We start from the raw sequence: 12,702 nt of genomic DNA, 5'->3' as shown, positions 1-12,702 counted from the left end.
ATGTTTCTTAAAAACTTCAGTCAGCTGAAAGGGAGGAAGTGGCACAAAAAAGGGTGTTCAAACATGAATGTACAAAATCTCTGCTGCAACACAAGGTACTGTGAGTTACATTGCAAGTTCAAAATATGGTACCCAGCAAGACATGCTCATTATCTCCCTCATAGTTTCTTTCAGTCGTGCTCCTCTCTTCTAGCTTTCTCTCTCTTTTTACTTTCATCTCTCACAGATGTCTAAAATGGCCTTGTGTTAGACGAACAAGTTTGTCCCCGTTGTCCTCATTTATGATATTGACTGTGCTCGCCGTGTTTCTCAAAACAAGTAAGTTTCTTCACAAGGAACTTGAATTCCAGCACAAGACTAGGTACTTTGACATTCTGTTCAGAACCGTGCTAAAGTTCCTCAATTAGGCCTGAAAGTTTTCCTTCATGTATGATGGGATTTATTCACAAGCATCTGGACGAAATCCAGATATTAGTCATTTGGAGAGTTTCATTATATGAGCCCATATGAATCATTCATGAGGGAGCACCAGGATGGAACTTCAGTATGAAACCAGGAATTTTGGAATTACAGTCTAATTGAAAATAATCATCCTTAGACTTTGAATTACAGAGAAAAAAGCTGAATGACCTAGAAAGAACAGAATAATTAAAAAGACTAGTTATGCTCCTTATTTCATGTTCAGCTTGGTTTGAAGCTTCAATATATCATAGTTAAAAGAAAAATGTCTTATAGTTTGTTGGCCAAAATGGCATATTTGCAGTCTGAAGACATTAAATAAGAGTTTTCTTTTCAGTCCATGAATTTCCCCTGAAATTAGAATAGTAGTTTCCAAATTATGTGTAAAATAAAGTCATGTTCTACAAACATTACACAGAGTCAAAATATGAAGTTTGGAAGTATTGTGTGCAATGTTTATAACAAGTTGCTTAATAATAACTAAAACTACTACAAAACTGTAAGGTTTCCATGTAGTCGTTATATAGATAGTTATGTGTGTGGTGTGGCTGTATATAATATTTGCCCATTTCTGTCACATAAGAAAAACAAAACTATAGTCAATAATAATTAAATGATAAAAAGCTGAGATTCCAAGTTAAAATTCTGATATTGTCATTATTATGATTTTTATGTCATAATGTTGACTTTTATCTCATCTTTCAATTTTTATCTCATAATTATGACTTAGTATTTCATAATTTTGGCTTATTATGTCATAATTATGACTTTTTATCTCATAATTCCAACTTTTATGTCTTAATAATGACCTTATATCTCAGAATTATGACTGGTCATGATTGACTTTATCTCAACTTTCAATATTTATCTCATAATTATGACTTAGTGTCTCAAAATGTTGACCTTTTATGTCATATTTATGACTTTTTATCTCACATTTATGATTTACCAAAACATGTTTTTTTTTTTTTTTTCTTATTTAGCAGAAATGGGTTTTCATAGTATTATATAACAAAACATGAAAGTTTTAAGTAATGTTAACCACAGCCTTGTTTTACTTTCTTAAATAGAAATACTGTTGTAAAATCCCATTCAAAATGTAGAGAAATCAATATCAATTAGCCTTCTAGGTTGGCGTAGTCACTGACGTCAAGACTAAACAACTCTTAAGAGAATTTTGCAAATGGATGCACATCAATCTTTTGCCAAACTTTTGCAGATGTGACAGGAGCGATGAAAGTGACCTCCAGTGGACCACAGACTATGCAGATGGCTCAAGGGGAACCTGTTACACTAGACTGCACCTACACGTCAAGTTCAGCAGACATTGGCGAGCTTGACATTGAGTGGTCAGTTGTCAGTCCAGACACCACAAAAAAAGATCAAATGGTGCGTAAGGCGATCTGTCACAGCTTATGTCAGTGAAATGAAAAATTAGTACTTTGATGATAGTACTCTTACTGATGATTTATGTATGTGTTGAAAAACAACTATCAACTATAATTGATATTTGCATTGTTGTCTATTAGATCATATCATATACAGGTGGAAGGAGATATACCCATGGTGACCCTGCTTTGATGGAAGGTGTGGACTTCAAAGCTGTAGACCCATCCCAGGGAGATGCATCTCTATCTATCACCTCACTGATGGTCAGCCATGCTGGAACGTATCAGTGCAAAGTTAAAAAGACACCTGGGGTGGACAGTCGGAAAATATTGCTGATTGTGATGGGTAATGTTTTATATTTGAATACTACACAGAGCGTTTCTTTGAAGGATCTTTAAAGAATGCATGAAACAGAAGTTGCTGCCATATTTTCTTCAATATTATGACATAAATCTGAGTGAAACAGCTTCTTATGCAAAGACAAAATGTAGGGCAGCACTTGATTTTGTCCATGTGGAATTGCTTGGATGGTTGTGGATTGCTATTAGTCGATCTCATGCGAGTGACAACTTGCCCCGTCCTCGTGTCAGTAATGTTGTGTCAGTTTAATTTTGATTAAAGATTACGAGGAAAAAAATCAATGTATTATGAATAATGGATACAATTTAATGCAACTTTATCCATTATCCATAATCCCTATTAAAATCATATTAAATTGTATCAAATATGATTCATCAGGCATCCAAGGAACATTTATTTGTACATCTTTCATTCATCATTATACTGCACTGCATTATATTTTGACCCCCATCAATAAAAACTACAGAGATTTGATCATAAAACTAAGCATTTAAATATAATCTTATAACACATATTATTGGGAGGTATAGAGTGAAAACTGATATTTATATGCAATTTATCTAAGTAGTCTGCTGTTATAAAGACTTCATGGATTTTTATGGCCATAAACATCAGCATATGAACCAAATTGCATATTGCTCAATTTGGGCCTCTAAATAAAATACAGGTGTTTTTTCCTCCTTGAGTAGCTATGAACTCAATATTCTCATTTCATAGCCTAATGTGTGAGCCATAAAAGCCTGATATAGGTCTATCAAATATAATACTCAACAAAAATCACATATGCAAACTTTAAAAAAACATACAAAAAAAAAAAAAAACTTACTTACTACTTACTTAGACGATTTACTAATTTGTTCCCTCAATTTACTAAATTGTGTGCACAACTTAGATTTATAAATTTTTAGAATAGTGCATACGCGTTACTAATTTGTTTCCTCGATTTGCTAAATTGTGCGCACTATTTATAAATCGAGGGAGCGACTTAGTAAAGCATCTGCACGATTTAGCCTACTATTTTTTTCCCTGCATGTCATGTGCGGGGCTCCGTATATTTCATATGTTTAAGAAATCTCGACCAGTGGTGCATTTCCCAAAACCAAATATGGTTCAAGTTCCGTTGTTACAAAGTTACCAACAATTCAGCATTCTGGCACAGCAACAAATGCCTCAACCAATGGTGTGAGTTTGGTGGCGGAGGTATTGTTTGCTTTTACCAGTAGAAGTGGGGATAAGTGTTCAGGCAACCTCTATGAAAATGTTTTTATGTAAAAGCAGATTTTAAAAAAATAATAAAATAAAATACATAAATAAATATTATTATTAGGCTTTTTGTTCAAAATTGGATTTCTCCTTGATTTTGAAAGGTTTATTTTGAAGAGAAGAGTCCTTGAGGAAAATAGACATGCACCATTTCTCAGCAGTGCTTTTGGCTCCCTACAGAATTGCAAAACACAATTATTCAAACAGTATTGAATTTGTATAGGTGAATAGGCTAACAGTGTTTTGACTCTCTGTGTGGTAGTGAGCCCGTCCGTGCCGAAGTGTTGGGTTGATGGTGGTGAAGCTGTGGGCGAGGCAGCATCTCTCCGTTGCAGATCGGATCAAGGCTCCACACCTCTGCTGTATTCATGGAGGAGAGAGATCGGAGGTCCCATTCCTCCAGACGTCATTCAGAGTTAGTGCTACCTCTGGTGGTAATGTATTGTAATGACATTCTACTTCTCCATCAGTGATTCTAAACCACAGACTTTAAACAGTTTTGACTCCCCAAAACAGTATGCAAACCATCACTTTGATTGTTAAATTAAATTTAAAATTAAAATTTAATTTTGTTATATAAATTATGGCTTTTGCAGATGAATGTGGAGCCTATAAAATTTACCATATGGATTATATAACTTTTTTTATGCCCAAAACACTCTTAAAAATAAAGGTTCTTATTGAGCATTAATGGTTCCATGTAAAGAATCTTTAACTTCCATGGAACCTTTCAATTCCACAAAAAGGTTCTTTATATTGTGGAAAAATGTTCTTTAGGTGTGGCATTGCTGTGAAAAAAAAACCTTTTGGAACCTTTATTTTTAAAATGCAAGAGTGAAGTGATGAGGCTTATATAAGAAATTAATTACAAGTACTGTTAATGTGTTTAAAATACAATAAATTGGTAATAAAAGCAAATCAGATCTTTAAAAAAAATAAATAGAAATAGAAAGCATCAAAGAAATGTATGAAAGAATTTAGTTGTCATCAAAATTCAACAAGTATGATTCACAAACTAAGATGTTTAAACAGTATATATATACATACACTTAGGCACATTGGTATTTTCACAAAAAAAAAAAAAAAAAAAAAAACACTGGTTTTGCACCAGTTATTTATTTTTTTGCTGTAGTGTGTCAGTAGGAAATATCAGTTTACATTTCCAAACATTCCTTTTGCCAATAATTGTAATAATCCAATGAGATTTTACTATGCACAAGGAGTCTGACAACAGGAGTCTGACAACAATGGTATGCTCCACACAGAGATCTGATCTCACCGACTCATGTGATTACATGAAGAAAGCCTCAAGTCTTTTTGAGTATGATGCTACACTCTTAAAAAAAAGGTGCCAGGAAGAACCTAAAAGGGGGTTTCACAGCGATGCCATAGAAGAATCTTTTTTGGTTCCCTGAAGAACCATTTTGTGAAAGGTTCTTTAAAGAACCATTTTTTTCTTGGTGCCATAAAGAACCTTTTCTGGTACTACAAAGAACTCTTTTTAAAGGTTCTACAAAGAACCACTGATGAAAAGGTTCTTTATGGCCCCATTTCTTCCAGATCAATATCCTCACATTTATCATACTATACATTTTCTTTAATAGTTCATATAATAGAAGAAAATCCAAAAGTAACAACACTTGACAAAAAAAACAGTATATGATTAAAATATTTATTGCATTTACATTATACATCATTGCAGTATATATCACACCTTGATACGGTGTGTGTGCATTTAATAGGGGTGTGCACAAGTACTGGAGTATTAAGACTTGACACTGTCTGAGACTCGATCACTGCAAACATCTTTTTAATGGATGATCGTCAATGTCAAGTCTGAGTACTCAATGGTCACAGTGAATTTAAAAAATATATATACACTATAGTGTGTAATACAGTGAATACAACGTGTTAATGTCAGTATCCCCCTCATCCACTACTATCCTGTGGAAACCACCACTGGTGGTTCTGATGAATGGTTGGGGCTGGGTAGGATCCTGTAACAAAAAAAAGAAAGAAAAAGAAAATTTAATTAGTTTCTGAATTTTCATAGTTTTAGCACAAGTATAATGATGCGACATGACAAAACAAGAAAAAACTGAACAGCAGTAAGAAGAGAAACAAAATCAATGCAAGTCAAAGTGCAATCTTGCAAATTCATCCATCCATTCACTCTCCAAACCACTTTTTGTCACGGAGTCACAGCCATCTCAGACCACAATCAACCCATCGTCACCAGATCAGCATGCTCCGCCCACTTGTTCACTCTCCCCGGAATTCTGATTCACCGCACCTGCACCTCCTCATCAATGCACACCATAAATACCCTCACAACCTGCACTCCTTTGTCTGGTCTCGTCTTTACGTACACCTATAGACTCCTTCATGACACTCACCTGTGTACTTACTTGCCATTGTGGATTCCTGTCCTTTGTCTTCTGTCGTCTTCTTCCCAGTTCCTGGTCTTAACCGTCACTCATGCAAAGAGACATTATCATTACCAGTCAGCTAAGTCATCTATACATCTCTGAACTGTTATACTCACCAGTGTGCATTCCCGTCCAGTTCCGTGCCATGATCGTTAGTCCCATTCAATGGTCCATCAATGAAGAAATCGCCCAAGCTACATGAATCCTGCTCTGCCGGAAGGTCCTGAGGGGCTACTCTACTTACCACCAGCCTATCATCTGTCCCTCATGGACTCGGCTCACGCAACCCCCGGGCTCTGGACACCCAGGTAGTCAACATACCCTCTTGCTCCATGGTCACACCTGGGGATTGACTTCATGACCGACCTTCCACCATCTGATAACAATACCTGTGTTCTTCATCGTTGATCGCTTCTCCAAGGCTTGTAAACTCATCTCTCTGAAAGGTCTACTTACTGCATTTGAAGCTGCAGAAACCCTCTTCCAATATGTGTTCTTCCACTTCGGCCTACCAGAGGACATTGTATCAGATCGCGGTCCCCAATTCATCTCACGGGTATAGCAAGCATTCTTCAAACTCCTGGGAGTTTCTGTGAGCCTCTCCTCCGGTTACCACCCGCAAACTAACGGGCAGACTGAGCGGAAGATCCAGAAGATCGGAGGTACCTGAGGTCCTACTGCCACCAGAAGCAGGATAGCTGGAGCCAATTCCTCCCCTGGGCGGAGTACAGCCAGAACTCCCTCAGGCAATCCACCACCGGCTCACCCCATTCCAGTGCATCCTTGGATACCAGCCTCCCTTATTCCCCTGGTCCGGTGAGCCCTTGGAGGTTCCAACTGTCAACCACTGGTTCCAGCAGAGCGAGAGGGTGTGGGACTTAGCTCACGTGCATCTCCAACAGGCAGTGCAGAGACACAAGTGGCAGGCTGACACCTGAAGAACACAGAGCCCTTGCTACCAACCAGGTCAGAAGGTGTGGCTCTCGACATGGGACAACTGTCTCTGCCTGCCCTGCCGTAAGCTGAGTCCCTGTTACATAGGTCTGTTCACTGTGCAGAGGCAGATAAATGAGGTCACCTACAGGCTCAATCTTCCACCATACTACCGCATTTCACCATCATTCCATGTGCCACTCCTCAAACCTGACTCTGAACCTTTGTTGTCTCCCTTCACACAATCTGGTGGCGATAAGATACCTCCTCTTCCTGTACTATGTACACAAACAGACTCCTTCACGATACTAACCTGTGTACCAACCTGCCTTTGTGAATTCTTGTCATCTGTCGTCTGCTTCATCCTAGTTCCTGGTCATCACCGTCATTCCTGCAAAGATTATCATTACTAGACAGCTAAGTCATCTATCCATCTCTGAATTGTTATACTCACTAGTCTGCATTCTCATCCAGTTCCGTGCCACTGTTATAAATATAATCTGTGTTTCAACTTACTTGTCTGCCACCTCCTGTTGTGTGACAATTATCTGTAGGGTCATGGGGCGGAAGCCTATCATAGCGTCTTGGACCACATATCCATCTAATTAATGGTATTTAAGCAATATAAGCACTAGGTAGCAATGTTATGTAGTACCTTGAGGAAAAAAAAATATTTTGCTTACTAAGTCTGCATTTATTTCATCAAGAATACAAAACAGTGATACAACACAAAAGAACTGTTGTCTATTTTAATATATTATACATATATAATGTAATTTAAGCTGAATTTTCAGCATCATTACTGCAGCCTTCAGTGTCACATGATCCTTCAGAAATCATTCTGATATGCTGATTTGCTGCTTAAGAAACATTTATTATTAAACAGTTAAACAGTTTTTGCTTGTTAACATTTTTGTGGAAATGGTGATACCCTTTCTTTGAAAGTTCAATGAACAGCACTTACTAAATTTATTTAAAAATTTAGAAAATATAAATCTTTTCCAACGTAAATGTCTTCACTGTTACTTTTGATAAATTTAATGCACCCTTGATTAATAAGATTAAAAAAAGAATTTAATTATTTTAATTAAAAATCTTAATATTCAAATGTTTGAATAGTATCACTTTTCCATAAAAATCTGGATCAGCACAACTGTTTTCAACATTGATAATAATCATAAATGTTTCTTGAAGACCAAATCAGTATATTAGAATGATTTCTGAAGGATCATGTGACACTGAAGACTGGAGTAATGATGCTGAAAATTCAGCTTTGATCACAGGAATAAATTACACTTTACTATATATTCACATAGAAAACGGGTATTTTTAAAATTGTGATAATATTTTACAATATCTATTTTCTTACTGTATTTTTAATCAAATAAATGCAGCAGTGGTGAGACTTCTTTTTTAAAAAATAAATAAATAAATAAATTGCACTAACCTCAAACTTCTGAACATTAGTGTATGATTGCGGTCTGCTCCAATTCTGCTGTACGGCCATCAGCATGGAAGAATCTAGAAACATAACATTGTCATATAATATTTAGCATGCAGTGCCAGGTTTATTAAAAGAAAACAGAGCAGAAAAGAAAAAAGTTTATATATTATATATATATATATATATATATATATATATATATATATATATATATATATATATATTTCTTAAAATATCACTATTTATGTTTTTAAATTTACTTATTTAATATTGCTCATAGTATCATAGTAGTCATAGTAGTCACTCTTGTTTGGATGCCAAAGCCTTCCTAAACTGTAATATCACAGATGCATGGTCATAAGCAAATATGTTGTGAGATTTTTTTTTTTTAATTATTTATATAAAGTTATTTAATGAGCTTTCTCATCTGTCAGCAATAGTTTGCAGCAAATTTTCACGCTGCGTGTATTAAGTGACGTCACCGATTAACAGTAGGCTACATTACAGCCTATATTTTAAGCTAAATAAATAAATAATTAGCCAACTTAAAATAAACCATTGACAAACTGCCGGCAAACCATTTACAAAGCTATCAAAACCGCTCACCTACACATAAAGATGTGGTTAAAAGCCCAAACTTTCATAAACAAGAGTTTAGCCTACGTTACCTCTTCGGAAAACGGTTAAGATGCTAACGGACTTTTTCGAAGACTCCGGAACCATTCATATGAAGTAAATATTCAACAGAAGCGTGTCAATTACATGTAAGAAAGTGTCAACAACAGTTGTGTGTATTTTTTGTGTGATTTTAGGGGTTAAACTCACCTGAAAGCAGTGAAACCAACAGTGAAAGACGGAGTTCTTAAACTTGTCAGTTGGTGTTGCTGGCCTGTTTCCATGGCAACTCAGCGCGCAGCAGCGCACGCCCGTTATAAACACGTCACGCAGCACTTAAATAAGCATCTTGAATTAAAACACTGAATAAACCATTTAAAATGTCATTAAATTATATTACATTACATTGCATTATTATTCAATCGCGAATTTGAAACTCATTTAGTAGTTCTACGAACCATTCATATAGGCAAGGCAAACCCTTTATAAAGGGTTTAAAACAAATTTTAAAACATTACTGCAGAATTTTTATACTAAACTTTGCTTTTAGTTAAATAATAAATTAATCAGCAACGCCTTCGAAGTCACATAATTATATTTTTTAAAGATTTTCAGTGAGCCTTGAGTCATGCAATACATTAAAATATATAAAAGGATTGATCTACTGTTTTTTAATTGATAAACACCACAACCCTATTTATAGGCTAGAACTCAAAATGAATCATTGATATTGCATTATTTATATTAATTTGAGTTAAAAATTAATCTGAATTAGTTCTGGACCAGACAGGACAATTTAGCTCACTTGATCTCACTTTCATGAAAATAATAATAATAATAATAATAATAATAATAATAATAATAATAATAATATTGTGAAGAGTTCAGATGCAAAAGCCTCTAAGTGCCATCTGAAATTTTCTTCTAAAATTAGCATTTTTATCCAGGTTGTATGTTTAGGTTCTTTTCATTGTGTGTGTGTGTGTGTGTGTGTGTGTGTGTGTGTGTGTGTGTGTGTATATATATATATATATATATATTACACACAACATGAGACTGAGTGTGAAGAACCATTTTATAGTCTAAAGAACCTTTCTGTGCTACAAAGAACCTTTTGTGCAATGGAAAGGTTCTTTGGATAGTAAAGGTTCTTCATGGAACCATACGCCCTGCCAAAGAACCATTTAAGAACCTTTATTTTTAAGAGTGTACAAGCTTGGTACACCTATTTTTGGGCAGTTTCTCCCATTCTTCTTTACAGGACCTCTCAAGCTCCATCAGGTTGTATGGGGAGCGTTGGTGCACAGCCATTTTCAGATCTCTCCAGAGATGTTCAATGGGGTTCTAGTCTGGGCTCTGGTTGGGCCACTCAAGGACATTCACAGAGTTGTCCCATAGCCACTCATTTGTTATCTTGACTGTGTGCTTAGAATCGTTGTCCTGTTGGAAGATAAACCTTCTCCTCAGTCTGAGGTCCAGAGTGCTCTGGAGCAGGTTTTCATCAAGGATGTCTCTGTACATTGCTGCATTCATCTTTTCCTAGATCCTTACTAGTCTCCCAGTTTCTGCCACTGATGCTGCCACCACCATGCTTCACTGTAGGGATGGTATTGGCCAGGTGAGGAGCGGTGCCTGGTTTCCTCCAGACATGATGCTTGCTATTCAGGCCAAAGTGTTCAATTTTTTTTTCAAAGACCAGAGAATTTTGTTTCTCATGGTCTGAGAGTCCTCCAGACGGGCTATCATGTGCCTTTTACTGAGGAATGGCTTCCATCTGGCCACTGTACCATACAGGCCTGATTGGTGGAGTGCAGCAAAGATGGCTGTTCTTCTGGAAGGTTGTGACCTTCTGACAGAGTGACTATCAGGTTCTTGGTCACCTCCCTGACTAAGGCCTTCTCCTCTGATCACTAAGTTTGACTGGACGGCCCTATCTAGGAAGTCTTGGTGATTCCAAACTTCTTCCATTTACGGATGATGTGCTCATTCAATGCTGCAGAATTTTTTCCTTCCCCAGATCTGTGCCTCGATACAATCCTGTCTCAGAGGTCTACAGATAAATTTCTTGGACTTCATGGCTTGGTTTGTGCTCTGACATGCACTTTTAACTGTGGGAATGTATATAGACAAGTGTGTGCCTTTCCAAATCAAATGTCCAATCAACTGAATTTACCATAGGTGGACTCCACTCAAGTTGTAGAAACATCTCAAGGATGATCAGTGGAAACAGGTTGCACCTGAGCTCAATTTTGAACATCATGACTTTTCACTTTTTATTTGTAATGAATTTGCAAAGATTTCATACAAACTTCTTTCACGCTGTCATTATGGGGTATTGTTTGAAGAATTTTGAGGAAAATAATTTTTAATTTTAAAGATGGTTAAGCACTGTGAATACTTTCCGGATACACAGTGCATACATATATATATATATATATATATATATATATATAGTTTCATTGCAAAATGAGATAAATCCATTTTTTTAATTTTTCAAAAATCTTGTTTTTTGGTTGTGCATTCCAATTAATATCAATTCAACTGCAGTTGGTTTGTTTTGATTTAAACCTTCATAACTTAAAAAATACAGCTAAGTAGCACCATAAAACAAAATAATAACATGATAACATAATAATAAACATGTTTTGACAAAAATGTTAAAAACGGATTTATCTCGTTTTGCAACGAAACTCTTCATATATATATATATATATATATATATATATATATATATATAGAGAGAGAGAGAGAGAGAGAGAGAGAGAGAGAGAGAGAGAGAGAGAGAGAGAGAGCATCTTGGAGATGTTGCCACAGTTCTTCTGGATTTAGTCTGTGTCAGTTTATTTTTTTTCTGTTTTGTCAACAGAAAAAAAACTTTTACATAATTTTCCAATTGAGACATCCCCAAATGGCTACAAAGGGACGTCTTGTCAATTATATCTAAATTTTTTGGAGGATTTGGTACCTGAAAATGTATTTGTATTTATATTAACATTCTACACAGGAGGAAAAGAACCTCACAGATTTATTTTAATGAATGAGATTTTATGCATGTTTTTTTACTCTATCCATTAGACTCCCACACAGGAGAACTTCTAATCAGTAATCACTCTTTAAGCCACTCCGGTGTCTATTCCTGCGAAGTTTCCAATGCTGTTGGGAAAAAGAGCTGTCAGCTTAACCTTCAAGCTGTGAAGCGTAAGTGAAGCATCAGACCAGTGATTTGATGCTAACTGATTTTTCATAATCTTCAAAATGAATGTTCGTAATCTTTCACAGCTCCTAACAGAGCGGGGGTCATCACAGGCACCATTGTTGGATGTTTACTGCTCATCATGATCGTCCTGCTCATTATCTGGCTTCTCGTCTTCAGATGTAACTGGAACCGACAGGAGAAAGAGTTCTCCAATGAGATTAGGTGATATCAACCACTCCATTTTTCTCCTTGAATTCCTTCCATTTAATTCAAAGTTTGATGATGATAACAAGACATTCTGGCTCTGATGTCTTTGATAAACAGCTTTTGTTTTCTTTTTGTCTTTAAAGAGAGGATGCTCTTGCACCTGAGAGCCGTCCTACCAGCCGAATCTCCAGCTTCCGTTCAGGTGTGGCCTACAGCCAGGTGGGCCAAAACCAAATTGAGCATCCACCCTCCCCTAACACCAGCTACAGCACCGCAAAGTATGACAGCAGATTTGGCTATGCTGTATGAGAAGTCATATTATACTGAAGACGGTCATTGGTCTGCAGTTAAAGGTTCACTATATAACTATTTGCCCTCTAGTGGTTAAAAACAAAAATGCATGCATT

At 36.2% G+C, this 12,702-nt stretch overlaps 1 protein-coding gene across 1 annotated transcript; it reads left to right on the top strand.

Moving 5' to 3' along the window:
* On the top strand, positions 1–12,702 carry vsig8a (V-set and immunoglobulin domain containing 8a). The gene is made up of 8 exons (XM_067399401.1): positions 1–95; positions 227–318; positions 1,679–1,848; positions 1,989–2,193; positions 3,734–3,886; positions 11,968–12,090; positions 12,172–12,310; positions 12,439–12,702. Exons 1-8 carry the CDS (start codon positions 1–3, stop codon positions 12,602–12,604), a joined length of 1,143 nt encoding a protein of 380 aa, XP_067255502.1. The 3' UTR covers positions 12,605–12,702.

The sequence above is a fragment of the Chanodichthys erythropterus genome, chromosome 10 (genome assembly GCF_024489055.1).
Source record: "Chanodichthys erythropterus isolate Z2021 chromosome 10, ASM2448905v1, whole genome shotgun sequence".
In the NCBI taxonomy this organism is placed as follows: Eukaryota; Metazoa; Chordata; class Actinopteri; order Cypriniformes; family Xenocyprididae; genus Chanodichthys; species Chanodichthys erythropterus.
Note: the sequence above shows the minus strand (reverse complement) of the source record. Positions and strands in the feature narration are given on the sequence as shown.

What these genes read in the sequence shown, in the direction of transcription:
- vsig8a (XM_067399401.1), top strand. Translation starts at nt 1, where the DNA reads ATGTTTCTTAAAAACTTCAGTCAGCTGAAAGGGAGGAAGTGGCACAAA. An exon ending in CGCCGTGTTTCTCAAAACAA is followed by an intron (nt 319 to 1,678) that starts GTAAGTTTCTTC and finishes AAACTTTTGCAG; the next exon opens with ATGTGACAGGAGCGATGAAA. An exon ending in GAGTTCTCCAATGAGATTAG is followed by an intron (nt 12,311 to 12,438) that starts GTGATATCAACC and finishes TTGTCTTTAAAG; the next exon opens with AGAGGATGCTCTTGCACCTG.